At 44.8% G+C, this 27906-nt stretch overlaps 1 protein-coding gene across 1 annotated transcript in view; it reads right to left on the bottom strand.

The window, feature by feature from the left end:
* Positions 1 to 15833: 15833 nt before the first annotated feature.
* The window catches only part of LOC140210818 (interleukin-17 receptor E-like), a 100156-nt gene continuing 88083 nt past the window's right edge, over positions 15834 to 27906 (bottom strand). Inside the window, exons 16-17 of the mRNA XM_072280084.1 lie at positions 24035 to 24147; positions 15834 to 15916 (exon numbers count right to left, since the gene is read on the bottom strand). Coding sequence (XP_072136185.1) covers positions 15834 to 15916; positions 24035 to 24147 — 196 coding nt within the window. The remainder of the gene's footprint in view (positions 15917 to 24034; positions 24148 to 27906) is intronic.

The following is a 27906-nucleotide window of genomic DNA, read 5'->3' as shown; positions in this document are numbered from 1 at the left end:
ATTTCCCATTGTAATCTGCAGTTAACATCCCAGCTACTGTTGGGAAGCCTGTATATAACTGCCATCAGGGTCCTTTCACCTTTGCAGTTTCTTAACTCAACCCACAAGGATTCAACATCTTCTAATCCTATGTCACATCTTTCTACTGATTTGATGCCATTCTTTACCAACAGAGCCATGCCTTCTCCTCTGCCTACCTTCCTATCCCTCCGATACTACATGTAACCTTGGACATTCAGCTCCCAACTGCAAACATCCTTCAGCCACGATTCAGTGATGGCCACGACATCATACCCAACAATCTGTAAAAGTGCTGCAAGATCATCCATCTTATTCCTTATACTCCATGCATTGTGATATAATATTTGAATACTGTATTTGCTCCCCTTTTTTGCATCCCTAATGCACTGATACTCACCCTGCTGGCTGCAATTTTGTCCTATCATATGCCTGTCCTTCCATACGGTCTGACTGCATGCTATTTTTTTTTACCATCTGTCCTTTCCTGAGTCCCTTCACCCCAGTTCCCATTCCCCTGCCAAATTTGTTTAAACTCTCCCAAACAGCTCTAACAAACCTGCATGCGAGAATATTCGTCCCCCTCGGGTTCAGGTGCAGCCTGTCCCTTTTGAACGGGTCATACCTCCCCCCAGGAGAGATCCCAATGATCCAAAGCCTGAAGCTCTGCCCCCTGCACCAGCTTCTCAGCCACACATTTATCTGCCAAATTATCCTGTTTCTATTCTCACTGGCATGTGACACAGGTAGCAATCCAGAGGTTACTGCCCTGGAGGTCCTGCTTCTCAGCTTGCTGCCTAGCTATCCAAATTCTCTCTTCAGGACCTCATTGTGAGGGTTCTTAATGATGGATGTCACCTTCCTCAGGCACTGCCTCTTGAAGACATCCTTGAAAGTGGAAAGGTTGTGCCCATGTTGGAGTTGGTTGAGACTAGAACGCTGGGCGACCTCTTGTGCATTGAAGGCTCCATAGCAGACTCTGATGCAGCCAGTCACAATGCTCTCCACCATACATCTGGAGAAATTTTTAAGTCTTTGGTGACATATCTCAAAGTCGTAACAGTAAGAGCTACTGCTATGCCTTCTTCATGTCTGCTTCATGTGCGTGGATCTGTCATTCAAACTGTGCACAATCTCTGAGCACATTTAATTACTAGTGAAATCCAAGCCTGGATACCAGCTCAATAAATATAATATAAATATATTATCAGTCATAGAGAATACCAGATGTTGTAGCAGTTATTGTACTAAGTAATCAAATAGGCAATAACCTTAAATAAATATTTATAGTAAAAATATTAAAAATAACTAACCAGTAAGTTAACCTTGTATGTCAAAAGAAATCAAGGAACAAAAAACTACTCGTGGCCATCTCCTGTGCCTGACAAAGTGACCTCTGAGTGTATGTTCATGGTTTTCTGCTGTGATAGCCCATCACCTCAAGGATCGACATATTTTGTGTACAGGGATGCTCGTCTCCAACCACTGAGTTACTGTCACCTTCCTGTCAGCTTGAACCAGTCTGACCGTTCTACTCTGACCTCTCTCAGTAACAAGGCATTTTCACTCTCAGAACTGATGCTGACTGGATTTTTTTACCATTCTCTGTAAGCTCTATAGACTGATGTACATGAAAATCCCAGGAGATCAGCAGCTCCTGAGATACTTGAGTATCTTCAGTACCATCATGTCTGGAACTATCAATCATTCCACAGTCGAAATCACTTAGATCACATTTATTACCCTTTCTGATGTTTGGTCTGAACAACAACTGAACGTCTTGACCATGTCTGCATGTTTTATGCATTGAGTTGCTGCCACATGATTGACTGATTGGATATTTTCAGTAACAAGCAGATGTGCAGGTGTACCTAATAAATTGACCACTGTGTGTAAGTAAAATCCTTCCATCTAATTAAATTGGAGTTGGTCCACACATCAAATTTTATGGGACTAATTGCTTCAGAAATAGAAAATGATACAAGTATTATTAGTTCTGGTTTAATGAAGTTTTAAAAAATAAAGTGGTGAAAATCATTTGGCAAACTTAGCTTGAAAGCAGAATAAATGTGCCCATACAGTCTCTTTAGATAAAGCAATGTTTGGTTCTGATTTTGCCAAACTTCACAAGTTTGCGAGGGGAAGAGTGCCATGTGTGCAGTGATTACTTGTATGTTCCGCATCCACATCCCATTCCCATTCTGACATGTCTATCCACGGCCTCCTCTACTGTAAAGATGAAGCCACACTCAGGTTGGAGGAACACCTTATATTCCGTCTGGGTACCCTCCAACCTGATGGCATGAACATTGACTTCTCTAACTTCCGCTAATGCCCCACCTCCCCCTCGTACCCCATCCGTTATTTATTTTTATACACACATTCTTTCTCTCACTCTCCTTTTTCTCCCTCTGTCCCTCTGAATATACCTCTTGCCCATCCTCTGGGTTCCCCCCCCCCCGTCTTTCTTTCCGGACCTCCTGTCCCATGATCCTCTCGTATCCCTTTTGTCAATCACCTGTCCAGCTCTTGGCTCCATCCCTCCCCCTCCTGTCTTCTCCTATCATTTTGGATCTCCCCCCCTCCCTCCAACTTTCAAATCTCTTACTCACTCTTCCTTCAGTTAGTCCTGACGAAGGGTCTCGGCCTGAAACGTCGACTGTACCTCTTCCTAGAGATGCTGCCTGGCCTGCTGCGTTCACCAGCAACTTTTATGTGTGTTGCTTGTATGTTCTGCATGGATTTCAGTACATTCACACCATTGACTGTTTCCAGATCTGGGAGACCTGTGAAAGGGAGTCTGAATAAAGCTCACATTATTAGAGCAAAGTAAAACTTGCTGTTAGCAAATGTTGAGTAAGAGCTAAATTAAAATGTATGTGTTTGTACATAGCAGGAGTAGTTAAAGATCCTATAGCCGAATCTGTTCCTGCCCCCCACCCCGATCAGGGCCACATGAAGCCATAGAGCAGGTGGTGGATGCTCGTATGAGCAGTTGATGCATATCACAAATACTGGTTTATTTATTTATTGAGATGCATTGCGGTGTAGGCCCTTCTGGCCCTCTGAGCCACCCCCCCCCCACATAATTTAATCATAGTGCAATCATGGGACAATTTACAATGACCAATTAACCTATCAACCAGTACGTCTTTGGAATGTGGGAGGAAACCAGAGCACCCAGAGGTAACGCATATGGCCACAGGGAAGGAGTTCAAACTTCTTACAGACAGTGAGGGGAAATGAACCTGGGATGCTGTACTGCAAAGCATTGTGCTAACTACTATGCTACCATGCCGCCCCAGTATGACCGTGGTTATGTGACCACTGATGCCAGGTAGACAATCTCTGAAGACTATTAATAACGATTAAGTTCACCCATCTTGAGAAGACACTGTCCAGAAGAAGGCAATAGCAAACAACTTTGTAGAAAAGTTAGCCATGAACATTCAGGATCATGGAAAGACCATGATTGCCCATGTCATATGACATGACACAGAATGAATGAATGATCTTATAAATCAAGAATGGCTGTAGGTCTGGATTTTAATCTCCTCAGGTCTCAAACTGATAATCTCTCCCTATCAAACTAAAGGAAACACAGTTAGAGGGTACCTATCTATTTTTTTCCCATTTACTTCCCTCATCTACAATTGTACTTATTAAGGCAACTTAAGAAATATGATAGTCTGCAAAGGATGAGAGACCTTGCAATGCTTCAGTTGCTTTAGAGTTGAACTTTACAGTGTACAAGGACCCATTGTAACCAGGAGGATAGCAGCAGTTGGTTGTTATGTATAATGATCCTCAGCACCCTTAGCCAGATTTCAAACTTGTTACAGCATATCCTCCTGCACCAGATAGAACATAGAATACTACAGCAAACCACAGGCCCTTCAGTCCACAATGTTGTGTCAACCTTTTAACCTACTGCAAGATCGATCTAACCCTTCCCTCCTACATAGCTCTCCAATTTCCTATCATCCACGTGCCTTTCTAAGAGTTTCTAAAATGTCCCTGATGTATCTGCCTCTACCACGACGCCGGTAGGGAGATCCATGCACTCACCACTGTCTGTGTTTTTAAAATAAATAAATAAATTACATCTGACATCCCCACCCACTATACTTTCCTCCAATTTCCTTAAAATTATGCCATTTCAGCGCTGGCTATCCACTCGATCTATATTCCTTATCATCTTCTACACACCTATCAAGTCACCTGCCATCTTCCTTTGCTCCAAAGAGAAACTATATCATATCTTTTATATTGCCAACCTCTCACCGCTGTTTTGTTTCTGAACCTCTAATGTTTTGCTCCTGCATTCATTATTTGCACTGTCATTTTGTATGCATCATTTCAGGGTTCAGTCTAATACTTTCAGAATTGAGGATAACAATTGGAAACCAAATTCACGTCATGAGCTTTGTCAAATCAAATGTATAAATACTCCAACCAATTGAGCAAGAAAACATGCTAGAAATATGGAATTTTGCATGCAAAGTAGGCTTAACATAATCCTCACAAATAGATTTTCCCTCCAGGCCACCTTAAGGGTGGGTATAAACTAGAGTTGCAGGGAGATGGGAACCAGGGGAGTGGTTAGTTCTGGAGAAAGGATCAAAAGGTCAAGGTAATGCTCTGAGCTGCGTATATTTCAATGCACTAGATTCTGCATTCTGTCATTGTTTTTGCCTTGTCCTACCTCAATGTATTAATGTGGTGAATGAACTGTGGGGATAGCAGGCAAAACAGTTTTTCACTGTACATCGATTCACGTAACAGTAATAAATCACTAAAGCACTGTTACCTTTAATCTCAAAACTTAATATTTGTCCCATTGTGAGATATGCATTGCTTTCTCTAGAGGTGAAGATAAAAAATAATGTAGATTATTTTACCTCCAACATTAGGGATTGCGTTAAAATTCTCACAACCTTCTCCTGCACAGGTTGTGGTCATCCATCATCCAGACATTATGGACGACCACAATCGTCTACTTGACTCAAAGGAAAGAAATATTGTGTATTCTGAAGCACTTCAACAATGAAATCCACTAAACTTACACATTATTCATAGATTCATTCCTACTTAAAGAGAACTATATTAAATAAATACATATTTCTGTATACAGATTTATCTTCAGTGTGTATGCTTTTATTGCTAACTTTAGTTAAACTACATAATCGTATACCAAAAGTTTCTTCAGATACATAAAGGGTAAAAGAGAGGTGAGAGTGGATATCAGACCACTGGAAAATGATGCTGCAGAGGTGGTAGTGGGGACCAAGGAAATGGCAAATTAACTGAATAAGCATTTTGCAACAGTCTTCACTGTGGAAGACACTAGCAGTATGGTGGAAGTTCCAGGTGTCAGGGGTCATGAAGTGTGTGAAGTTACCATTAACAGGGAGAAGGTTCTTAGGAAACTGAGGGGTCTGAAGTCACCTGGACCAGAAGGTGTATACCCCAGGGTTCTGAAAGAGCTTTCTGAGGCTCTGGAAGCATTAGTAATGATCTTTCAAGAATCACTAGATTTTGGAACAGTTCTGAAAAACTGGAACATTGCAAATGTCACCCCACTCTTCAAGAAAGGAGAGAGGCAGAAGAAAGGAAATTATAGGCCAGTTAGTCTGACCTCAGTGGTTAGGAAGATGTTGGAGTCGATTGTCAAGGATGTATACTTTATACTTTATACTTTATTGTCACCCAACAATTGATACTAGAACGTACAATCATCACAGCGATGTTTGATTCTGCGCTTCCTGCTCCCTGGATTACAAATATTAAACATTAAAAATACTAAAATAGTAAAAATTAGTAAATATTAAAAATTTAAATTGTAAATCATAAATAGAAAATAGAAAAATGGAAAGTAAGGTAGTGCAAAAAAACCGAGAGGCAGGTCTGGATATTTGGAGGTTATGGCCCAGATCCGGGTCAGGATCCGATCAGCAGTCTTATCACAGTTGGAAAGAAGCTGTTCCCAAATCTGGCCATACAAGTCTTCAAGCTCCTGAGCCTTCTCCCGGAGGGAAGAGGGATGAAAAGTGTGTTGGCTGGGTGGGTCGTGTCCTTGATTATCCTGGCAGCACTGCTCCGACAGCGTGTGGTGTAAAGTGAGTCCACGGGCGGAAGATTGGTTTGTGTGATGTGCTGCACCATGTTCACGATCTTCTGCAGCTTCTTCCGGTCTTGAACAGGACAACTTCCATACCAGGTTGTGATGCACTCTAGAAGAATGCTTTCTACGGTGCATCTATAAAAATTAGTGAGGGTTTTGGGGGACAGGCCAAATTTCTTTAGTTTTCTCTGGAAATAAAGGTGCTGGTGGGCCTTCTTGGCAGTGAACTCTGCTTGGTTGGACCAAGTTAGGTCATTTGTGATATTGACCCCGAGGAACTTAAAGCTTTTGACCTGTTCCACTTGCGCACCACCGATGTAAATTGGGTCGTGTGGTCCACTATTCCTTCTGAAGTCAACAACCAATTCCTTCGTCTTGCTGACGTTGAGGGGTAGGTTATTGTCTTTGCACCATGCCACCATTTCCTCTCTGTACTCAAACTCATCATTACTCGTATGTAGTTTTGAGGTGTTTGGAGGCACATGATAAAATAGGCTGTAGTCAGCATGGTTTCTTGTAGGGAAAATCTTGCCTGACAAATCTTGGAATTCTTTGAAGAAATAACAAGCAGGATAGACACAGGAGAATTGGCTGATGTTGTGTACTTGGATTTTCAGAAGGCCTTTAACAAGTTGATCACATGAGGCTGCCTAACAAGCTACAAGCCCATGGTATTACAGGGAAGATTCTAGCATGGATAAAGCAGTGGCTGACTGGCAGGAGGCGAAGAGTGGGAATAAAGGGAGCCTTTACTAGCTGGCTGCCAGTGACCAGTGGTGTTCCACAGTGGTCTGAGTTGGGACCGATTCTTTTTACATTATATGTTAATGATTTGGATGATGGGATCTTAAAACGCAAACACGAGGAAATCTGCAGATGCTGGAAATTCAAGCAACACACACAAAATGCTGGTGGAATGCAGCAGGCCAGGCAGCATCTATAGGAAGAAGTACAGTCGACGTTTCGGGCCGAGACCCTTCGTCAGGACTAACTGAAAGAAGAGATAGTAAGAGATTTGAAAGTGGGAGGGGAGGGGGAGATCCGAAATGATAGAAGACAGGAGGGGGAGGGATAGAGCCAAGAGCTGGAAAGTTGATTGGCAAAAGGGATACAAGGCTAGAGAAGGGAGAGGATCATGGGACGGGAGGCCTAGGGAGAAAGAAAGGGGGAGGGGAGCATCTGAGGAAGATGGAGAGCAGGCAAGGAGTTATTTTGAGAGGGACAGAGAGAGCGAGAAAAAAAAGGAAAAAAAAAGTATATAAATAATGGATGGGGTAAGAAGAGGAGGAGGGGCATTAACGGAAGTTGGAGAAGTCGATGTTCATGCCATCAGGTTGGAGGTTACCCAGACGGAATATAAGGCTACCCAGAAGGAATATTTTTGGAAGTATTTACAAATAAGACATTGCATTAGTAGCATATTTAAGAACGGTGACCCACAAAGTAACTCATTAACTGAATACTTTACATTACCACAGGAAGCTCATAAAGTGTCAGTGTTTTATAAAATGTTCAAGCACTGATTCCTGGGATGGCAGGACTTTCATATGAAGAAAGACTGGATGAACTGGGCTTGTACTCGTTGGAATTTAGAAGATTGAGGGGGGATCTGATTGAAACGTATAAGATCCTAAAGGGATTGGACAGGCTAGATGCAGGAAGATTGTTCCCGATGTTGGGGAAGTCCAGAACGAGGGGCCACAGTTTGAGGATAAAGGGGAAGCCTTTTAGGACCGAGATTAGGAAATACTTCTTCACACAGAGAGTGGTGAATCTGTGGAATTCTCTGCCACAGGAAACAGTTGAGGCCAGTTCATTGGCTATATTTAAGAGGGAGTTAGATATGGCCCTTGTGGCTACGGGGATCAGGGAGTATGGAGGGAAGGCTGGGGCGGGGTTCTGAGTTGGATGATCAGCCATGATCATAATAAATGGCAGTGCAGGCTTGAAGGGCCGAATGGCCTACTCCTGCACCTATTTTCTATGTTTCTATGTTTCCATGGGTGAATCGTGTAACAATCTCAAAGCAGTACGGCAGAAGGATCTTGGAAGCGATTTTGAAGATAATGAGTGGTCAAATATTTTATCAAATGTGGGTAGACATATTAGGAAAACGAGAGGGAAATTTATTCAGTATAAGATAGTACACAGATATTATTGGACACCAACTAGACCGTACAAAATGGGGATTGTTGATAAAAATTTATGCTGCAAATGTAAAAATGAGGTGGGGACATATTTTCACATGACTTGGGAGTGTTCCATGGTTCGTCCATTTTGGTGTAAAGTTCTTGATCTGTTAGGGAATTGGTCGGGTTCCACACTGCCCTTATGCCCACGGCTTTGTCTCCTGGGTGATAGGACAATGATACATAGAAACATAGAAAATAGGTGCAGGAGTAGGCCATTTGGCCCTTTGAGCCTGCACCGCCATTCAGTATGATCATGGCTGATCATCCAACTCAGAACCCTGTACCAGCCTTCCCTCCATACCCCCTGATCCCTTTAGCCACAAGGGCCATATCTAACTTCCTCTTAAATATAGCCAATGAACTGGCCTCAACTGTTTCCTGTGGCAGAGAATTCCACAGATTCACCACTCTGTGTGTGAAGAAGTTTTGCCTAATCTCGGTCCTAAAAGGCTTCCCCTTTATCCTCAAACTGTGACCCCTCGTTCTGGACTTCCCCAACATCGGGAACAATCTTCCTGCATCTAGCCTGTCCAATCTCTTTAGGATTTTATACGTTTCAATAAGATCCCCCCCGCCCCCAATCTTCTAAATTCCAGAGAGTATAAGCCTAGTCGATCCAATCTTTCATCATATGAAAGTCCTGCCATCCCAGGAATCAATCTGGTAAACTTTCTTTGTACTCCCTCTATGGCAAGAATGTCTTTCCTCAGATTAGGGGACCAAAACTGCACACAATACTCCAGGTGTGGTCTCACCAAGGCCTTGTACAACTGCAGTAGAAGCTCCCTGCTCCTGTACTCGAATCCTCTTGCTATGAATGCCAGCATACCATTTGCCTTTTTCACCGCCTGCTGTACCTGCATGCCCACTTTCAATGACTGGTGTATAATGACACCCAAAACCTAATGTAAACAATGACAAGTTCACTATTTTGAAGGTGGGTCTCATCACAGCTGCAAGAATTATGTTGCAAAACTGGAAAGAACCCAGATGTCCCACTGTGAAGGAATGGACTGAGGAGATTTCACCATATGAACACATTTTGGGAAGAATTAACAGTGAGGGAAAAGTGCAAGACGCGTGGGATCAATCTTAGTTGTATTTTAATTTAAACTTAAATTAGAACTTCTTTCTGTCTCTAAGATTTATTGTTTTCCTGTCATTGGATGGCTGTGTAAATATGCTGTACTGTATACTGTAGGGAGAGAGAGAGCCTGTGGTATGTCGAATTACCGGGTGAACGAGTAGTCTTTGGGGTACTGCAAGTCTATGTCCTTACTGATGCTTGCTGCATGCTTGAGTGCTCGGTGGACGGTGCTGATGCTTTTCTGCTGGTGGGGAAAGAGTTTGTTGGCTTGCTGCTGCTTATGGGGAGGGGAACAGGGGGCTTTGACGTACCAATGTTTTCAAGGTGTATACTATATACATTTCTCTGACATTAAATGTATCTATTGAAACATGATTGGCTGATAAGATATTTGCATAAGCAGTCAGTGTATGGGTGTACCGAATAAAGTGACCTCTGAATGCTGTATATTATGATGCAATACAACAATGAAATCAAGAAAATTGATATATCGTGCATGGGTCATACCTACTTAAATGCTGGCATTTAGGGCAGCAATGAAGATCCTCTATTTCTGGCAGTGTTCAGGACTTCCTTCACCATGTCAGTAGCTCCCTCTCAGTTTTCTCTACTGTCAATCATACAAGTCCCGGGTGGAGACTCAGGAATACCATCGCACTCAGATGTAGAAGGATTCTTCGTTGCTGTTTGCATAATAATTTTTACCAGTCATGGCTGCTAGCCCTGGGCTGACCCCTTGAACCTGGAGGACCGGTGGACCACTCTTATTCTGGCCTCTACCCTTTGACCTGTTTGGCATGGATGACCCTACCAAGGGTCAAAGCATAAAGACCTGACTCCAGACAGCATAACTCTCTGGGTCACTGAGGCAAGCAAGCCTTCAAACGCAAAGACAAGTTTGTGGTTCTCTAGGAGGACTACATAAGGAAAATTATATTAATTGTATACATATTTATTATCAGTGCATGGTTTTATTCATAACTGTACACAATTAAATGCCTCATTAATTTATGGATGAATTATATATTTATGTTAGATTTTATTTCATTTCCAGTATGTCATACACATGAGCACATGGAAGTAAATGTATACGTGATGATATCCTGCATATTAACCCTAGCAACAACAGCTATGGCAGCTCATAAACAATGAATTTGTAACCATCCAGTTACATAGTCGCACAGATTTTCTCGTACAAGGGTTGTTCCACCTGTAGCTTAGTGGTAGCACTCTTTCCTCACAGACTGTATGCTCTACCTCAGAAAGCTGAGCACGCAGTCATTGCTGAACATCAGTGCAGTATCGAGCAAACGCAGAAGCCATGCATCAGGTGAAACATTTGGTATTAAACCAAGCTCTAGACTATCTTTAGGAGAATATAATCTGAAGATTGATCCCTTATCCTCTAGCCAAAAGCACTTAGTTTGTTGTTTTCCGTGGGGTCTTTCTGTGAATAAATCCTTGCTCCCACATTATAACAATGTTCTTATTAGCTCTAAGCTCACTGACTCCAGTGCTGGCTGCTTGCCAACACTGTATCCTTTTTAACCCGTTGCTGCCCACAAAACTCATACAACAATTAACCCATCATTTACTGACTTACATTGGCTTTCTGTCCAGCACCAATTGATTTAGAAATTCTCGGCTTTGTTTTTAGATCTTTCCAATGCCTGACCTCTCCCTAGTTCCTTTTGGCCTCTGGGCTCTGTAACCCTGAATGCTTTTCCCCCAATCCATGCACATCAAAGATTGTATATAGTGTGGGAGGAAGTCGTAGGCTACAATGGGTCATTGATAGGATGCAGAGCTGGGCTGAGACGGAGTTCAGTTCACTTAAGGAGGGTGGGTCTGAAGGCAGAGCACAGGGCAAACGGCTTTCTACCACCAAGAGCATCCTGCCTGGCTGTATCATTGTGTGGTATGGAAGCAGCAAACATTTGGACATCAAGACCCTACAAAAGATAGTAAAAACCACCAAGAAAATCACCAGGGTCTCCCTTCTCCCCCCTCCACCACATAATTTGTGCCGTTTACCAGGAACATGGTTGAGGATCCCTACCATCCATCCCACAATCTCTTTGACCCACTGCCCTCAGGACGGAGGTACAGGAGCATCAGGACTTGGACTGCCAGCCTGGGTAACAGCTTCTCCTCTCAGGCTGTGAGACTAATGAATACCCTGCCACCACCGAGGTCTCGTCACTAGGACAGCAAGCTGTTTACTGTTTACCTGTGCTCCACACCACATGCACTTTGAATTATATTTTACTAACTTAATTGTGGTAATATTTTTTATATACTGTGGGTTTTATATATGTTTTATGGGTGCACTGTGGTCTGGAGGAATGTTGTTTCGTTTGGTTGTATAAATGTACAGTCAGATGACAGTAACTTGAACTTAATGGCAGGGTTATTAGAAGTGTGGAGGAATGAAGAGATCTTGGGGTTTATGTTCATAGATCCCTCAAAGTTGCAGAGTAAGTTGATTTAATGGTGTGTTGGCCTTCATTAGTCAGGGGATTGAGTTCAAGAGATGTGAGGTAAGTCTTGTTTTACAGAGAGTGGTCAGTCTGATGAACACACTGCCAGTTGTGATGGTACAGGCAGTTGCATTAGGATCATTTAAGAGACTCCTAGATGGTACATGGATGATAGAAAATGGGCGATGTGGGAGGGAAGGCTTAGATTAATCTTTGAGGATGTTAAATGATTGGCACAACATTGTTGCCCAAAGGGCCTGTACTGTGCTGTAGTGTTCTACATTCTGTCTTGCAATGGCTCCTATTGCGTTGGCTACTGACAGCTCTCTATGTCAGCAATCAGAAAAAGAACACAAACTAATTTTATCTCATATAGTCCAGGCCATCTGAGATCAATTGCATATGATTTGCAAACAGTGACCATTGTTGTATGTAACTCCAGGGATTCATTAAGCTAGAAGAACTTTCTGCAATAAAAATAAAGTCATTCCCTGTTGCTGTCCAACATTAGAAGCTGAATAAAGTTCCCTCTCCTTTTCAGTTTTACCTTCCACGGTACAAGTGCTGTCTCCTCCTAAAAGATGGTTCTGGGGGAGATCACCAATAGGGTAGAAGACTGAAATACAAACAGAAAAATGTTAGAAATACTACACAGATCATACAGAATTGATGGAGAGGGAAACATTTCAGATTCCTTCAGAACACTTATAATTATTATTAATCTCCAGAGATATTGCCTGACTGGCTAAACGTTTCCAGCTTACATACAAACCAGACAATGAACTAACTGAAAGTGCCAAGATCCTTCAGCAGGTCAGACAGCATTAGCGTAAAGAGAAAAAGAGACGATGCTTCAGGCTGAAGACCCACATCAGAATAATCTGAGTTGCTCTGATAAAAGGGCTTGGCCTGAAATGTTAACTCTGTTTCTCTTCCAACCTGACCCACATGCTGTTTCCAGCATTCTGGCTTCTTCCATTTACCTTTCCAGACTCAGTCCAAAACATCGAGAGTTTGTTCCGCTCCATAGATGCTGCCTGATCTGCTGAGTTCTTCCAGCATTTTGTGTGTGTTGCCCTGGATTTCCACCATCTATGGACTCTCTTTTTCTAAGCATTTTCTGTTCTTATTTCAGATTTCCAGTGTGGCAGTTTTTAGATTTTGGGCTTTCAACAAGACTGGTCGAGTGGGAGCGGTTTGTAATGGATTGCAATTTTTACTAGAGGTTGCAGGATTGAAGTAGTAACTGATCTCCCCATGCCTGAAGCAAGGGTAAAACTTTCTCTTCTGACTACAATTAGAACAGGACCCAAGATGATCTGAATGATCAATTGGTCATTACCTTCACAAAGAGATGAAGGGTTTCTCATCTTGTGATGAATCCAATCTGCCATTGTTATTTGAACAAATAGTTGCCCAGTAACCCACATCAACGTATTGACAGTTGCAGCTGTATCTAATCATCGCATGTTAAAATAAACTCTCCAATCCCGTTTATTTTGTCATTGATTGCACAAGATATTAACATAGCAATTTTTATCTATTCTAACTGACAAAAACTAATGCATAATATAATCAACAGGAATTCTGCAGATCCTGGAAATTCAAGCAACACACATCAAGGCTGCTGGTGAACGCAGCAAGCCAGGCAGCATCTCTAGGAAGAGGTGCAGTCAGCGTTTCAGGCTGAGACCCTTCATCAGGACTAACTGAAGGAAGAGTTAGTAAGAGATTTGAAAGTGGGAGGGGGAGATCCAAAATGATAGGAGAAGACAGGAGGGGGAGGGATGGAGCCAAGAGCTGGACAGGTGATTGGTAAAAAGGATATGAGAGGATCATGGGACAGGAGGTCCGGGGAGAAAGACAAGGGGGGGGAACCAGAGGATGGGCAAGGGGTATAGTCAGAGGGACAGAGGGAGAAAAAGGAGAGTGAGAGAAAGAATATGTGTATAAAAATAAATAACGGATGGGGTACGGGGGGAGGTGGGGCATTAGCAGAAGTTAGAGAAGTCAATGTTCATGCCATCAGGTTGGAGGCTACCCAGACAGAATATAAGGTGTTGTTCCTCCAACCTGAGTGTGGCTTCATCTTTACAGTAGAGGAGGCCGTGGATAGACATATCAGAATGGGAATGGGATGTGGAATTAAAATGTGTGGCCACTGGGAGATCCTGCTTTCTCTGGTGGACAGAGCGCAGGTGTTCAGCGAAACGATCTCCCAGTCTGCGTCGGGTCTTGCCAATATATAGAAGGCCACATCGGGAGCACCAGACGCAGTATATCACCCCAGCCGACTCACAGGTGAAGTGTTGCCTCACCTGGAAGGACTGTCTGGGGCCCTGAATGGTGGTGAGGGAGGAAGTGTAAGGGCATGTGTAGCACTTGCTCTGCTTACAAGGATAAGTGCCAGGAGGGAGATCAGTGGGGAGGGATAGGGGGGACGAATGGACAAAGAAGTCACATAGGGAGCGATCCCTGCGGAAAGCAGAGGGGGGGAGGGGGGAGGGAAAGATGTGCTTAGTGGTGGGATCCTGTTGGAGGTGGCGGAAGTTACGGAGAATAATACGTTAGAACTGGAGGCTGGTGGGGTGGTAGGTCAGTTAGTCCTGACGAAGTGTCTTGGCCTGAAACGTCGACTGTACCTCTTCCTAGAGATGCTGCCTGGCCTGCTGTGTTCACCAGCAACTTTGATGTGTGTTGCATAATGTAATGTTGTATTTACCAAAAAAGATGCAGGGAATTTCTGGGAGCGTTAAAGAGAATGAAAAAGAGAAGTATTAATACAGATTTAATGTAACTTGGCAGTTGATGGACGGTGTGGAATCTCTGGATGGAAAAGCCTGTTTAATGCTGACTCAGTGAGAGCTAGCTCTGAGGTAGAAAAGTCAGAATTAGAATCAGTTTTATTATTATGCAACATGGAATTTGTTGTTTTGTGGCAGCAGTACAAAGACAAAATTACTATAAATTACAATATGAATAAATATCACAAAAGAGGTGTTCATGGACTCTTCAGAAATCTGATGGCAAAGGGGAAGACTCGTTGAGTGTGGGTCTTCAGGCTCCTGTATCTTCTCCCTGATGTTAGTAACAAGAAGAGGGCATAGCCCGGACGGTGAAGGTCCGTGGTGATGGATGCTGTCTTCTTCAGACACTGCCTCTCGACGATGTCGTCGGTGAATAGAAGGGCTGAAATTTTGATTTTTATTTTGGAAGTGGATGTGGAAGAAGTATTGTAAAACCACACAATGATGCAGCACAAAAAGAAACCTTTACCTTATCTATATCTACTTCAAATCCATTACTATGTTCAGAACGTTCAATAGAATTGCAGGGCTGTGGAGCAGTGTGTCTCACTGTGAGCCACATGGCCTCCCCAGATTGAGTAGTGGATTCATTTGGGGAGAATGTGAATAGTGTTGACACTACATTGCGAGAACGTCTTCTTGAGCTGGAGGGTTCTATAACAGCTCAAGCAAAATTCAAACACAGCAAGTAAAGTTTCTGGATAACGAGTGATATTCAAAATAATTTTTCACAGCTCTGCCATCTTCTCGTAAGATGGTGGCATGCCAGGATGCAGTGGTTTCTACGGGGCCAACCAAAGATGTTATTGTCTTTGTTAACTGTATCGCTTACAATCGCAAGACCCTGTTAAACATTAAGGACTTAAAGTACTGCAGGCCTACCTCATCCACGAGTTGATTATTGGCAGAGAGACAGAGGAGCTAGGCTTGGTGCAGACCGTGTTGCTGCCGGCTACAGAGAGGCATTGGAATCAGTGTGTGAAGGCGGTGCGCAGTCTAACAGCGAATGATTGTCACTTTGCTCATGATTGCAAGACCCTGTTGGACATTTGTAATGTGGAATGCTGCAAGTTCGTTCACTGGATCGTTGGCGGGACTGACAGTGGGAGAGCTGCGTGGCCTCGGTCATAGTGGGGACTGGGCCTCAAACTGCCGCATAGCCTGCTTACAGCCGTCCAGGAGAGGGGCAACTGAGTCACAGCTTACAGCTGTCCAGGAAAGGGGCAAACACGGAGAAATCTGCAGATGCAAGAATTAGCAGGCTAGGCAGCATCTCTAGGAAGAGGTACAGTCGACATTTCGGGCCGAGACCCTTTGTCAGGACTAACTGAAAGAAGAGATAGTAAGAGATTTGAAAGTGGGAGGGGGAGGGGGAGATCCAAAATGATAGAAGACAGGAGGGGGAGGGATGGAGCCAAGAGCTGGACAGGTGATTGGCAAAGGGGATACGAGAGGATCATGGGACAGGAGACCCAGGGAGAAGGAAAAGGGGGAGAGGGAGAACCCAGAGGATGGGCAAGGAGTATAGTGAGAGCCTACAGAGGGAGAAAAAGGTGGGGGGGAGAAGAGAGAGAGAGAGAGAGAGAGAGAGAGAGAAATAAGAGATGGGATATGAAGGGAAGGTGGGGCATTAATGGAGGTTAGAGAAGTCAATGTTCATGCCATCAGGTTGGAGGCTAGGTCAGAGGGGCAAGAGCCACAGCTTCCATCCTGGCACTGCGCTGCCCTCCAGTGTTCGTTTGGCAGAAGACAACTCCTCGAGCCACATTGCTGCCTGTCTGCAGTTACCCAGGAGGGTGGTGCAGAGCCATCGCTGGCTGTCGTGTGGCACAGGCATCCATGCTGGCGCTGGTACCGGCCCTGAGTGTCCACTCGGCAGAAGGCAAGTTATATTGTGTCAGACTGCAGACCGCTGCAACATTAAGAACTCAAGGAATTGGACTATACTTCTTGTGTGACTGTATTTTACTGCTCTCTTATTATGTGCCTTGTGCTGGGTATAACTGTTGGTATTGTCTTTTGCGCTTTGGCCCCAGAGTAATATTGTTGTATTTGACTGTATTCATGACTGCATGGTTGAATGACAATTAAACTCAAACTTGAACTTGAGAAAGCAACATAGCTTCTAATTGGCTTTCTCATCTCTTATTTAGTTGAATGTGCTTTTGGTCAAGCTCTTTACCTGCTTTCAAAAGCTTGTAACTGTGCAGATGTTGTGAAAAGAGGTGAACTTCGATTATCTTTAACCAATGTGCAATCAGGTATTCAAAAACTCTCTAGTTTGCATCGGTCGCAAGGATTTCAATAAATACCCGAAGTAACAATAATAAGTGCTTTTTTGTTGCTGGCTGACAAATATTATATATATTATAAATAAAATATCCTATTCAGAGCTTTGAATTTGTTTAATTTTTCAGGTAAAGCTGTAACATTATATTAGATTAGATTATGAGGACAGGCAGTCCTCTTTTATTGTCATTTAGTAATGCATGCATTAAGGAATGATACAATATTCCTCCGGTGCGATATCACAGAAACACAGGACAGACCAAGACTGAAAAACTAACAAAAACCACATAATTATAACATATAGTTACAACAGTGCAACAATACCATAACTTGATGAAGAACAGACCGTGGCACAGTAAAAAAGTTCAAAGTCTCTCGAATGTCCCACATCTCACGCAGACAGGAGAAGGAAGAAAACTCTCCCTTGCCATGCCCGACCACAGTCCGACTCTGAGTCGGCCGAAAACTTCGAGCCTCCAATCAGCCCTCCGACACCGAGGGCTGAGCACCATCTCTATCCGAATGATTCAACCTCAGCCTCGGTCGCCAGCAGCAGGCAAAGCCGGGGATTGTGGGGCCCTCCCTCCGGAAGATTCTCGATCGCCCAGTAACAGCGGCAGCAAACCAGTGTTTCAGAAATTTCTCCAGATGTTCCTCTGTGCTTTCACATCTGTCTCCATCAAATCCGAATTGTGCATGGCCCCTATTTAACAGAAACGATATCATTTTCACCAGAGAGCTGCGCGCACCCATCACGCTGCTTTCTTCTCCTCCCACCATTGAACATATTTAACATATTATAATACTTACAACCTGTTAAAACATAAATATTGACTTATATTAGAGCAATTAGTACAGCCGACCTGAAAAATTGTTAGCAACTAACGTAAACTATGCAGGGTGGTGGCCATAGGGGTAAATGGAAATCAGGAGCGAAGGAAGGTTGAGAACTGCTGCAGTGGATCATAGCAACATGCCCTTCAGCTCACAGTGCTTTTGGCATTCATCATGTCTACCTGTACTGACCCCACTTTCCTGAATTAATTCCTTATTCCTCTGCTCCTTGCACATTCTGCTACCTGTCCAGATACCTCTTACATGTATATTACCTCTTAATTTACGTCGGTAGTGCGCAAGTGGAACAGGTCAAAAGCTTTAAGTTCCTCGGGGTCAATATCACAAATGACCTGACTTGGTCCAACCAAGCAGAGTCCACTGCCAAGAAGGCCCACCAGCACCTTTACTTCCAGAGAAAACTAAAGAAATTTGGCCTGTCCCCTAAAACCCTCACTAATTTTTATAGATGCACCGTAGAAAGCATTCCTCTAGGGTGCGTCACAACCTGGTATGGAAGTTGTCCTGTCCAAGACTGAAAGAAGCTGCAGAAGATGGTGAACACGGTGCAGCACATCACACAAACCTATCTTCCGTCCGTGGACTCACTTTACACTGCAAGCTGTTGGAGCAGTGCTGCCAGAATAATCAAGGACACGACCCACTCAGCCAACACACCTTTTGTCCCTCTTCCCTCCAGGAGAAGGCTCAGGAGCTTGAAGACTCGTATGGCCAGATTTGGGAACAGCTTCTTTCCAACTGTGATAAGACTGCTGAACGGATCCTGACCCGGATCTGAGCCGTACCCTCCAAACATCCCGACCTGCCTCTCGGTTTTTTTGCACTGCCTTACTTTCCATTTTTCTATTTTCTATTTATGATTTACAATTTAAATTTTTAATATTTACTAATTTTTACTATCTTAGTATTTTTAATGTTTAATATTTGTTATCCAGGGAGTGGGAAGCACAGAATCAAATATCGCTGTGATGATGGTATGTTCTAGTATCAATTGTTTGGCGACAATAAAGTATAAGTAAAGTATGTTATTATTGTTTCTGTAGCCACCACCTCATTCCAGAATCTAAATATTCTTTAAAAAAAAACCCTTCTGACCCTTCACACCTCCTCCATCTCATGTAAAACTATACCTTCTAGTTTTAGACATCCCAGGTGGGAAAGAGGTAGTAGCTACCTACCCTCTCTATGCCTCTATCATGTCATCTCTTGGCCTCCTTTCCTCCAGAGAAAACAAACCAAGCTTCTCCAATAAGCTCAATACCCTTTATGCACACATTGAAAGGGAGAATAAAACTACATCTGCATGAATCCTTGCAGCATGTACTGACCCTGTGATCTCTGTCTCAGAGGCTGACGTCAGAGCATCTTTCAAGAGGGTGAACCCTTGCCTGATGGTACAATCAGGCCCTGATGGACATCTTCAGTCTCTCCCCGCTGCAGTCGAAGGTTCCCAGCTGCCTCACAAAGGCAAGGATCATACCATCGCCCTAGGAGAGCGGGGTAAGCTGCCTCCCGATGGCTATCACCCACTGGCACTCATATCACTTGTGATGAAGTGCCTTGAGAGGTTGGTCATGGCTAGAATTAACTCACGCCTAAGCAAAGACCTGGATAGGCTGCAATTTGGCTGTTGCTACGATAGGACTACAGCAGATGCAATCTCACTGACTCTCCACTCGGCCTTGGTTCAGCTGAACAACAAGGTGCTTGAGGAGTATAAAAAGTGCAAGAAAATACTTAAGGAAATCAGGAGGGCTAAAAGAAGACATGAGGTTGCATTGGCAGTCAAAGTGAAGGATAATCCAAAGAGCTTTTACAGGTATATTACGAGCAAAAGGATTGTAAGGAATAATATTGGTCCTCTTGAAGATCAGAGTGGTCGGCTATGTGCGGAACTCAAGGAAATGGGGGAGATCTTAAATGGGTTTTTTGCATCTGTATTTACCAAGGAAACTGGCATGAAGTCTATGGAATTAAGGGAAACAAGTAGTGAGATCATGGAAACTGTATAGATTGAAAAGGAGGAGGTGCTTGCTATCTTGAGGCAAATTAAAGTGGATAAATCCCCAGGACCTGACAGGGTATTCCTGCAGACCTTGAAGGAGACTAGTGTTGAAATTATAGGGGCCCTGGCAGATATATTTAAAATGTCAGTGTCTACGGGTGAGGTGCTGGAGGATTGGAGAATGGCTTATGTTGTTCCGTTGTTTAAAAAAGGATTGAAAAGTAATCCAGGAAATTATAGCCCGGTAAGTTTGACGTTGGTAGTGGGTAAGTTATTGGAGTGAGTACTAAGAGACAGAATCTACAAGCATTTGGATAGACAGGGACTTACTAGGGAGAGTCAACATGGCTTTGTGCGTGGTAGGTCATGTTTGACCAATCTATTGGAGTTTTTCGAGGAGATTACCAGGAAAGTGGATGAAGGGAAGGCAGTGGATGTTGTCTACATGGACTTCAGTAAGGCCTTTGACAAGGTCCTACATGGGAGGTTAGTTAGGAAAATTCAGTCACTAGGTATACATGGAGAGGTGGTAAATTGGATTAGACATTGGCTCAATGGAAGAAGCCAAAGAGTGGTGATAGAGAATTGCTTCTCTGAGTGGAGGCCTGTGACTAGTGGTGTGCCACAGGGATCAGTGCTGGGTCCATTGTTATTTGTCATCTATATCAATGATCTGGTTGATAATGTGGTAAATCGGATCAGCAAATTTGCTGATGATACAAAAACTGGAGGTGTAGTGGACAGTGAGGAAGGTTTTCAGAGCCTGCAGAGGGATTTGGACCAGCTGGAAAAATGGGCTGAAAAATGGCAGATGGAGTTTAATACAGACAAGTGTGAGGTATTGCAATTTGGAAGGACAAACCAAGGTAGAACAGATAGGGTAAATGGTAAGGCACTGAGGAGTGCAGTAGAACAGAGGGAGCTGGGAATACAGATAAAAAATTCCCTAAAAGTGGCGTCACAGGTAGATAGGGTCGTAAAGAGAGCTTTTGGTACATTGGCCTTTATTAATCAAAGTACTGAGTATAAGAGCTGGAATGTTATGATGAGGTTGTATAAGGCATTGGTGAGGCCGAATCTGGAGTATTGTGTTCAGTTTTGGTCACCAAATTACAGGAAGGATATAAATAAGGTTGAAAGAGTGCAGAGAAGGTTTACAAGGATGTTGCCGGGACTTGAAAAACTCAGTTACAGAGAAAGGTTGAATAGGTTAGGACTTCACTCCCTGGACCGTAGAAGAATGAGGGGAGATTTGATAGAGGTATATAAAATTATTCAGATTGTGGCCTTTGCCATTGATCTCGCCGGCCCCAACACCTCAGGGCATATTCAAAACCCGGACTCCAGCAACGACCATGGACACCTTCACAGCGATTGCACAACCACCAACTGCGACTCCAGCCTTGAACTCCAGGCCGGGTCTTTATGTGCTGCTATTGTGACTCCCGTCTCCCCTTCCCCCACCAATACTCTGCAACCCCATCTCCCTCAGATCCCACTGTCAGCTCCTGGGTACTCAGAGGCACCATCTTCCTCTCACCCCAACCCTCCCCTCTCCACTGACACCCCCAGCCTCCCTCCTCCCCCCTCTGATCCGAGCTCTCATCAATGCCGGGTCTTTACCATCCCCTCCCACCTTCAACTGTCGGAGGCAGAACGCTCTGTCCTCAGTAAGGGCCTCACCTTCGTCCCCCTTCGCCCACACCTCAGTGAGCTCCGTGTTCGCCATGATGCAGAACTCTTCTTCCGCCGTCTCCGTCTCCGAGCCTACTTCTTCGGCAAGGACTCTTCCACCCCCACCGATGACCCTTCTCCCATCTTCAACCCTCCTCCTCTTCATGGACACCCCGCTCTGGTCTTCTGCCTGCTCTGGATCTCTTTATTGCTAACTGCCGACGGGACATCAACTGTCTAGACTTCACCGCACCTTGTTCCCATTCCAACCTCATTCCTCCCGAATGCTCTGCTCTCCACTCCCTCCGCACTAATCCTAACCTTACTATTAAACCCGCCGATAAGGGGGGTGCTGTTGTAGTCTGGCGTACTGACCTCTACCTTGCCGAGGCACAGCGACAACTCGCGGATACCTCCTCTTATTTACCCCTCGATCGTGACCCCACTAAGGAGCACCAGGCCATTGTCTCCCACACCATCACCGACTTTATCCGCTCAGGGGATCTCCCATCCACTGCTACCAACCTTATAGTTCCCACACCCCGCACTTCCCGTTTCTACCTCCTACCCAAGATCCACAAACCTGCCTGTCCTGGCCGACCTATTGTCTCAGCTTGCTCCTGCCCCACCGAACTCATTTCTGCATACCTCGACATGGTTTTATCACCCCTTGTTCAATCCCTTCCTGCCTATGTTCGTGACACTTCTCACGCTCTTAAACTTTTCGATGATTTTAAGTTCCCTGGCCCCCACCGCTTTATTTTCACCATGGATGTCCAGTCCCTATATACTTCCATCCCCCATCAGGAAGGTCTCAAAGCTCTCCGCTTCTTTTTGGATTCCAGCCCTAATCAGTTCCCCTCTACCACCACTCTGCTCCGTCTAGCGGAATTAGTCCTTACTCTTAATAATTTCTCCTTTGGCTCCTCCCACTTCCTCCAAACTAAAGGTGTAGCTATGGGCACCCGTATGGGTCCTAGCTATGCCTGCCTTTTTGTTGGCTTTGTGGAACAATCTATGTTCCGTACCTATTCTGGTATCTGTCCCCCACTTTTTCTTCGCTACATCGACAACTGCATTGGCGCTGCTTCCTGCACGCATGCAGAGCTCGTTAACTTCATTAACTTTGCCTCCAACTTTCACCCTGCCCTCAAGTTTACCTGGTCCATTTCCGATACCTCCCTCCCCTTTCTAGATCTTTCTGTCGCTGTCTCTGGAGACAGCTTATCTACTGATGTCTACTATAAGCCTACGGACTCTCACAGCTATCTGGACTATTCCTCTTCTCACTCTGTCTCTTGCAAAAATGCCATCCTCTTCTCGCAATTCCTCCGTCTCTACCGCATCTGCTCTCAGGATGAGGATTTTTATTCCAGGACGAGGGAGATGTCCTCCTTTTTTAAAGAAAGGGGCTTTCCTTCCTCCACCATCAACTCTGCTCTCAAACGCATCTCCCCCATTTCACGCACATCTGCTCTCACTCCATCCTCCTGCCACCCCACTAGGCATAGGGTTCCCCTTGTCCTCACCTACCACCCCACCAGCCTCCGGGTCCAACATATAATTCTCCGTAACTTCCGCCACCTCCAACGGGATCCCACCACTAAGCACATCTTTCCCTCCCCCCCCCCCCCGCTTTCTGCAGGGATCGCTCCCTACGTGACTCCCTTGTCCATTCGTACCCCCCATCCCTCCCCACTGATCTCCCTCCTGGCACTTATCCTTGTAAGCAGAACAAGTGCTACACATGCCCTTACATGTCCTCCCTCACCACCATTCAGGGCCCCAGACAGTCCTTCCAGGTGAGGCGACACTTACCTGTGAGTCGGCTGGGGTGATATACTGCGTCCGGTGCTCCCGATGTGGCCTTTTATATATTGGCGAGACCCGACGCAGGCTGGGAGATTGTTTCGCTGAACACCTAAGCTCTGTCCACCAGAGAAAGCAGGATCTCCCGGTGGCCACACATTTTACTTCCACATCCCATTCTCATTCTGATATGTCTATCCACGGCCTCCTCTACTGTAAAGATGAAGCCACACTCAGGTTGGAGGAACAACACCTTATATTCCGTCTGGGTAGCCTCCAACCTGATGGCATGAACATTGACTTCTCAAACTTTTGCTAATGCCCCACCTCCCCCTCGTACCCCATCTGTTATTTATTTTTATACACACATTCTTTCTCTCTCTCTCCTTTTTCTCCCTCTGTTCCTCTGACTATACCCCTTGCCCATCCTCTGGGTTTTCCCCCCTCCCCCTTTTCCTTCTCCCTGGGCCTCCTATCCCATGATCCTCTCATATCCCTTTTGCCAATCACCTTTCCAGCTCTTGGCTCCATCCCTCCCCCTCCTGCCTTCTCCTATCATTTCGGATCTCCCCCTCCCCTTCCCACTTCCAAATCTCTTACCAGCTCTTCTTTCAGTTAGTCCTGATGAAGGGCCTCAGCCCGAAATGTCGACTGTACCTCTTCCTAGAGATGCTGCCTGGCCTGCTGCATTCACCAGCAACTTTGATGTGTGTTGCTTGAATTTCCAGCATCTGCAGAATTCCTCGTGTTTGTGTATATAAAATTATGATGGGTATAGATAGAGTGAATGCAGGCAGGCTTTTTCCACTGAGGCAAGGGGAGAAAAAAAACCAGAGGACATGGGTTAAGGGTGAAGGGTGCAAAGTTTAAGGGAACATTGGGGGGGCTTCTTCACACAGAGAGTGGTGGGAGTATGGAATCAACTGCCAGACGAGGTGGTAAATGTGGGTTCTTTTTTAACATTTAAGAATAAATTGGACAGATACATGGATGGGAGGTGTATGGAGGAATATGGTCCGTGTGCAGGTCAGTGGGACTAGGCAGAAAATGGTTCGGCACAGCCAAGAAGGGCCAAAGGCCTGTTTCTGTGCTGTAGTTTTTCTGTGGTTTCTATGGTTTCTAAACCTACATTCGTGACCCTGATGTCATCCACTGCTTTGTAACTGCGGGAGTTTTGGGAGCAAAATGCCATCACTTGGTCTGTACAAGGCGGGGCCCAATATCTGCATTGAGAAATCTCCGCTGACAACACCAGATATTACTACATAGTAGCATCACTCTATAGTTCCATGGCAGCAAGAGTGCTTTCTACTTGAGCACGATAAATACAGCATGCTAAAAACTCACCTACTACGGACTTTTGGACTATCGGAGTTTGAGTGTGCCGAACCAGTGCACTTCTTGGCCACCCTCGGGGATGCTAAGCTGTCAGAGCTAATGGACTGCATGCTGTCTCTCCTGGGAAATCACCATCCTTCTTTTATTTTTAAAGAATTCTTCATGCGGCAAATGCCTGATCATGTTTGCATAGCCTTTGCTAATGCATCCATGAAGGACCATAAGGGAGCTTGCTAAAATGGTCGATAGTCTCCACTCAGCCAGGCAGAGGTGCATCACTCCTCTGCCTTTCTGCCTCTGTAAGCCTGGTCAGCAGGGCCTCCAATACATGCCTGCACTGCAAGACAGACATGCTTGCTTTGGTACAAACACCAGGAGGTGTGGACTGTTTGGCAGCTTCGACAGTGCCAGCACATTGGGGCATCAGAGGTCTGTGAACACTGTGAGTTCCAGCTACTAGGATCATCTACTGTTCATTACAGACACCCTTTCAGGGTGATGCTTCCTGTGTGACACGGGTGCTCGAGTGTGTGTGCTTCGAGCATCGCCTATTGACGAGAAGGCAAAGAGTGACAAAATCTCGCAGGAGGCCGCCAACAGCAGCACAGTCCAGACTTGTGGGACGTGATGGGTGATGCTCTGCATCAGTGGGCGACGTTACACATGGGACTTTGTCCTGACTAAAGTGGCTGGACCTCTGCTCCATGCAGATTACCAAACATACATTCTCAACTACAGTCACAAATCATGGGGGTCGAGCCCCTTTCCACAACTGGCTTGCCTGTCTGTGCTTACGTGTGTAGACTGGACCCAAAAGAACCCGGCAACCACAAAGGCCAAGTTTGCATCATGAAAAGACTTGGCATTCCTCCAGACAAAGGTGCACCCACCAAACATACATCACACACAGCACATAAAAAAACATATTACCACAAAAAAGTTAATAAAATTAAATTCAAATTGTAAGTGATGTGCCTGGCCCAGGTGAACAGTAAACATAATCAGCTCACTGTCCTAGTGATGAGACCTCAGCGATGGCAGGGTATTCATTAGACTCACAGCCTGGGTGAAGAAGCTGTTACCCAGTCTGGCAGTACTCAGCATCAGAGTCAGAATCAGGTTTATTATCACTGGCATGTGACATGACATTTGTTAACTTAGCTGCAGCAGCAGTTCAATGCAATACATAATATAGCAGAGAGAGTAAAATAATAATAGATAAAATAAAACATAATAATAAACAAGTAAATCAATTACTTGTATTGATTAGATTTTAAAAAATGCGCAAGCAACAGAAATACTGTATATTTAAAAAAAAGTGAGGTAGCATCCAAAGCTTCAATGTCCATTTAGGAATTGGATGGCAGAGAGGAAGAAGCTGTTCCTGAATCGCTGAGTGTGTGTCTTCAGGCTTCTGTATCTCCTACTTGATGGTAACAGTGAGAAAAGGGCATGCCCTGGGTGCTGGAGGTCCTTAATAATGGACACTGCCTTTCTGAGACTATTCAAACTCCTAATAAAGTATAGCCGCTGTCTTGTCTTCTTTATGACTACTTCGATATGTTGGGACCAGGTTAGATCCTCAGAGATCTTGACACCCAGGAACTTGACGCTGCTCACTCTCTCTAATTCTGATCCCTCTATGAGGATTGGTATGTGCTCCTTTGTCTTACCCTTCTTAAAGTCCACAATCAGCTCTTTCATCTTACTGACGTTGAGTGCCAGGTTGTTGCTGCGGCACCACTCCACTAGTTGGCATATCTCACTCCTGTATGCCCTCTCATCACCACCTGAGATTCTACCAACAATGGTTGTATCGTCAGCAAATTTATAGATGGTATTTGAGCTATGCCTAGCCTCACAGTCATGTGTGTATATAGAAAGTAGAGCAGTGGGCTAAGCACACACCCCTGAGGTGCTCCAGTATTGATCGTCAGTGAGGAGAATATATTATCACCAATCTGCACAGACTGTGGTCTTCCGGTTAGGAACGAGGATCCAATTACAGAAGAAGGTACAGAGACCCTGGTTCTGCAACTTCTCAATCAGGATTGTGGGAATGATGGTACTAATTGCTGAGCTATAGTCGATGAACAGCATCCTGATGTAGGTGTTTATGTTGTCCAGGTGGTCTAAAGCCATGCGAAGAGCCATTGAGATTGCGTCTGCCATTGACCTATTGTGACGGTAGGCAAATTGCAGTGGGTCCATGTCCTTGCCGAGGCAGTAGTTCAGTCTAGTCATGGCCGACCATAACCAGTACTAGTCCTGATGCTTCTGTACTTCCTTCATGACTGTAGTAGGTCAAAGAGATTGTGGGATTGGTGGCAGGGATCCAGAACAATTCCCTTGTATACAATGCTCCCAGTAAATGTCAAATAGGGACAGCGAGACTCCTGTGATCCTCTCCGTGGTTTTTACTGTCCTCACTAAGGTCTTGTGGTCCGATGCCTTGCTGCTTCTGTACCTCACAAAGATGCAGCCAGACAGGGCAGTCTCAATGGTTCTCCTGTAGAAAGTTGTTAGAATGGGGGCGGGGAGCCTTGCACACCTCAGTCTCCTCAGGAAGTGTAAACACTTCTGTGCCTTCTTGACTAAATGAGGCGGTGTGGGTCAAGGTTTCATTATCCATTATGTGCACACGAAGGAACTTTGTGCTCTTCACTCTCTCCACCGCAGAGGCATTAATGTGCAATGGAGTGGTCAACCTGTGCCTTCCTGTAGTCCACAATCATCTTGTCTTCTCACACCATTCAACAGGCCTCTCTACCTCCTCTGTGTATGCCGACACATCATCGTTGTTGATGAGGCAAACCACTGTCGTATCATTAGTGAACATGATGATGTGGTTTGTGCTGGATCTGACAGTGCTGTCATGAGCCTGTGGCGTGAATTGCAGCAGGGTGAGCACACACCCTGGCGAGGGCACCAGTGATGGAGACCGAGATGCTGTTGCCAACTCAGGCTCAGACCGGCTGGGATTTTTCCATCAAGTATTCCAAGATCCAGTTACAGAGAGGGGTGTCCAGTCCCACTGAGGACAGTTTACCCACCCGCCTCTGGGGATGATCATGTTAAATGCCAAGCTGAAGTTAATGAACAACATCCTAGTGTATGAGGCATTTTTATTTTAGGTGGGACAGAATGGAGTGCAGGGCTGAGGTTATGGCATCACTGCTTATTAGCATGATTTTAGATGTAAAGTTGTGTACAGTTTTGGTCACCGAA

This window comes from Mobula birostris, chromosome 16 (genome assembly GCF_030028105.1).
Source record: "Mobula birostris isolate sMobBir1 chromosome 16, sMobBir1.hap1, whole genome shotgun sequence".
In the NCBI taxonomy this organism is placed as follows: Eukaryota; Metazoa; Chordata; class Chondrichthyes; order Myliobatiformes; family Myliobatidae; genus Mobula; species Mobula birostris.
Note: the sequence above shows the minus strand (reverse complement) of the source record. Positions and strands in the feature narration are given on the sequence as shown.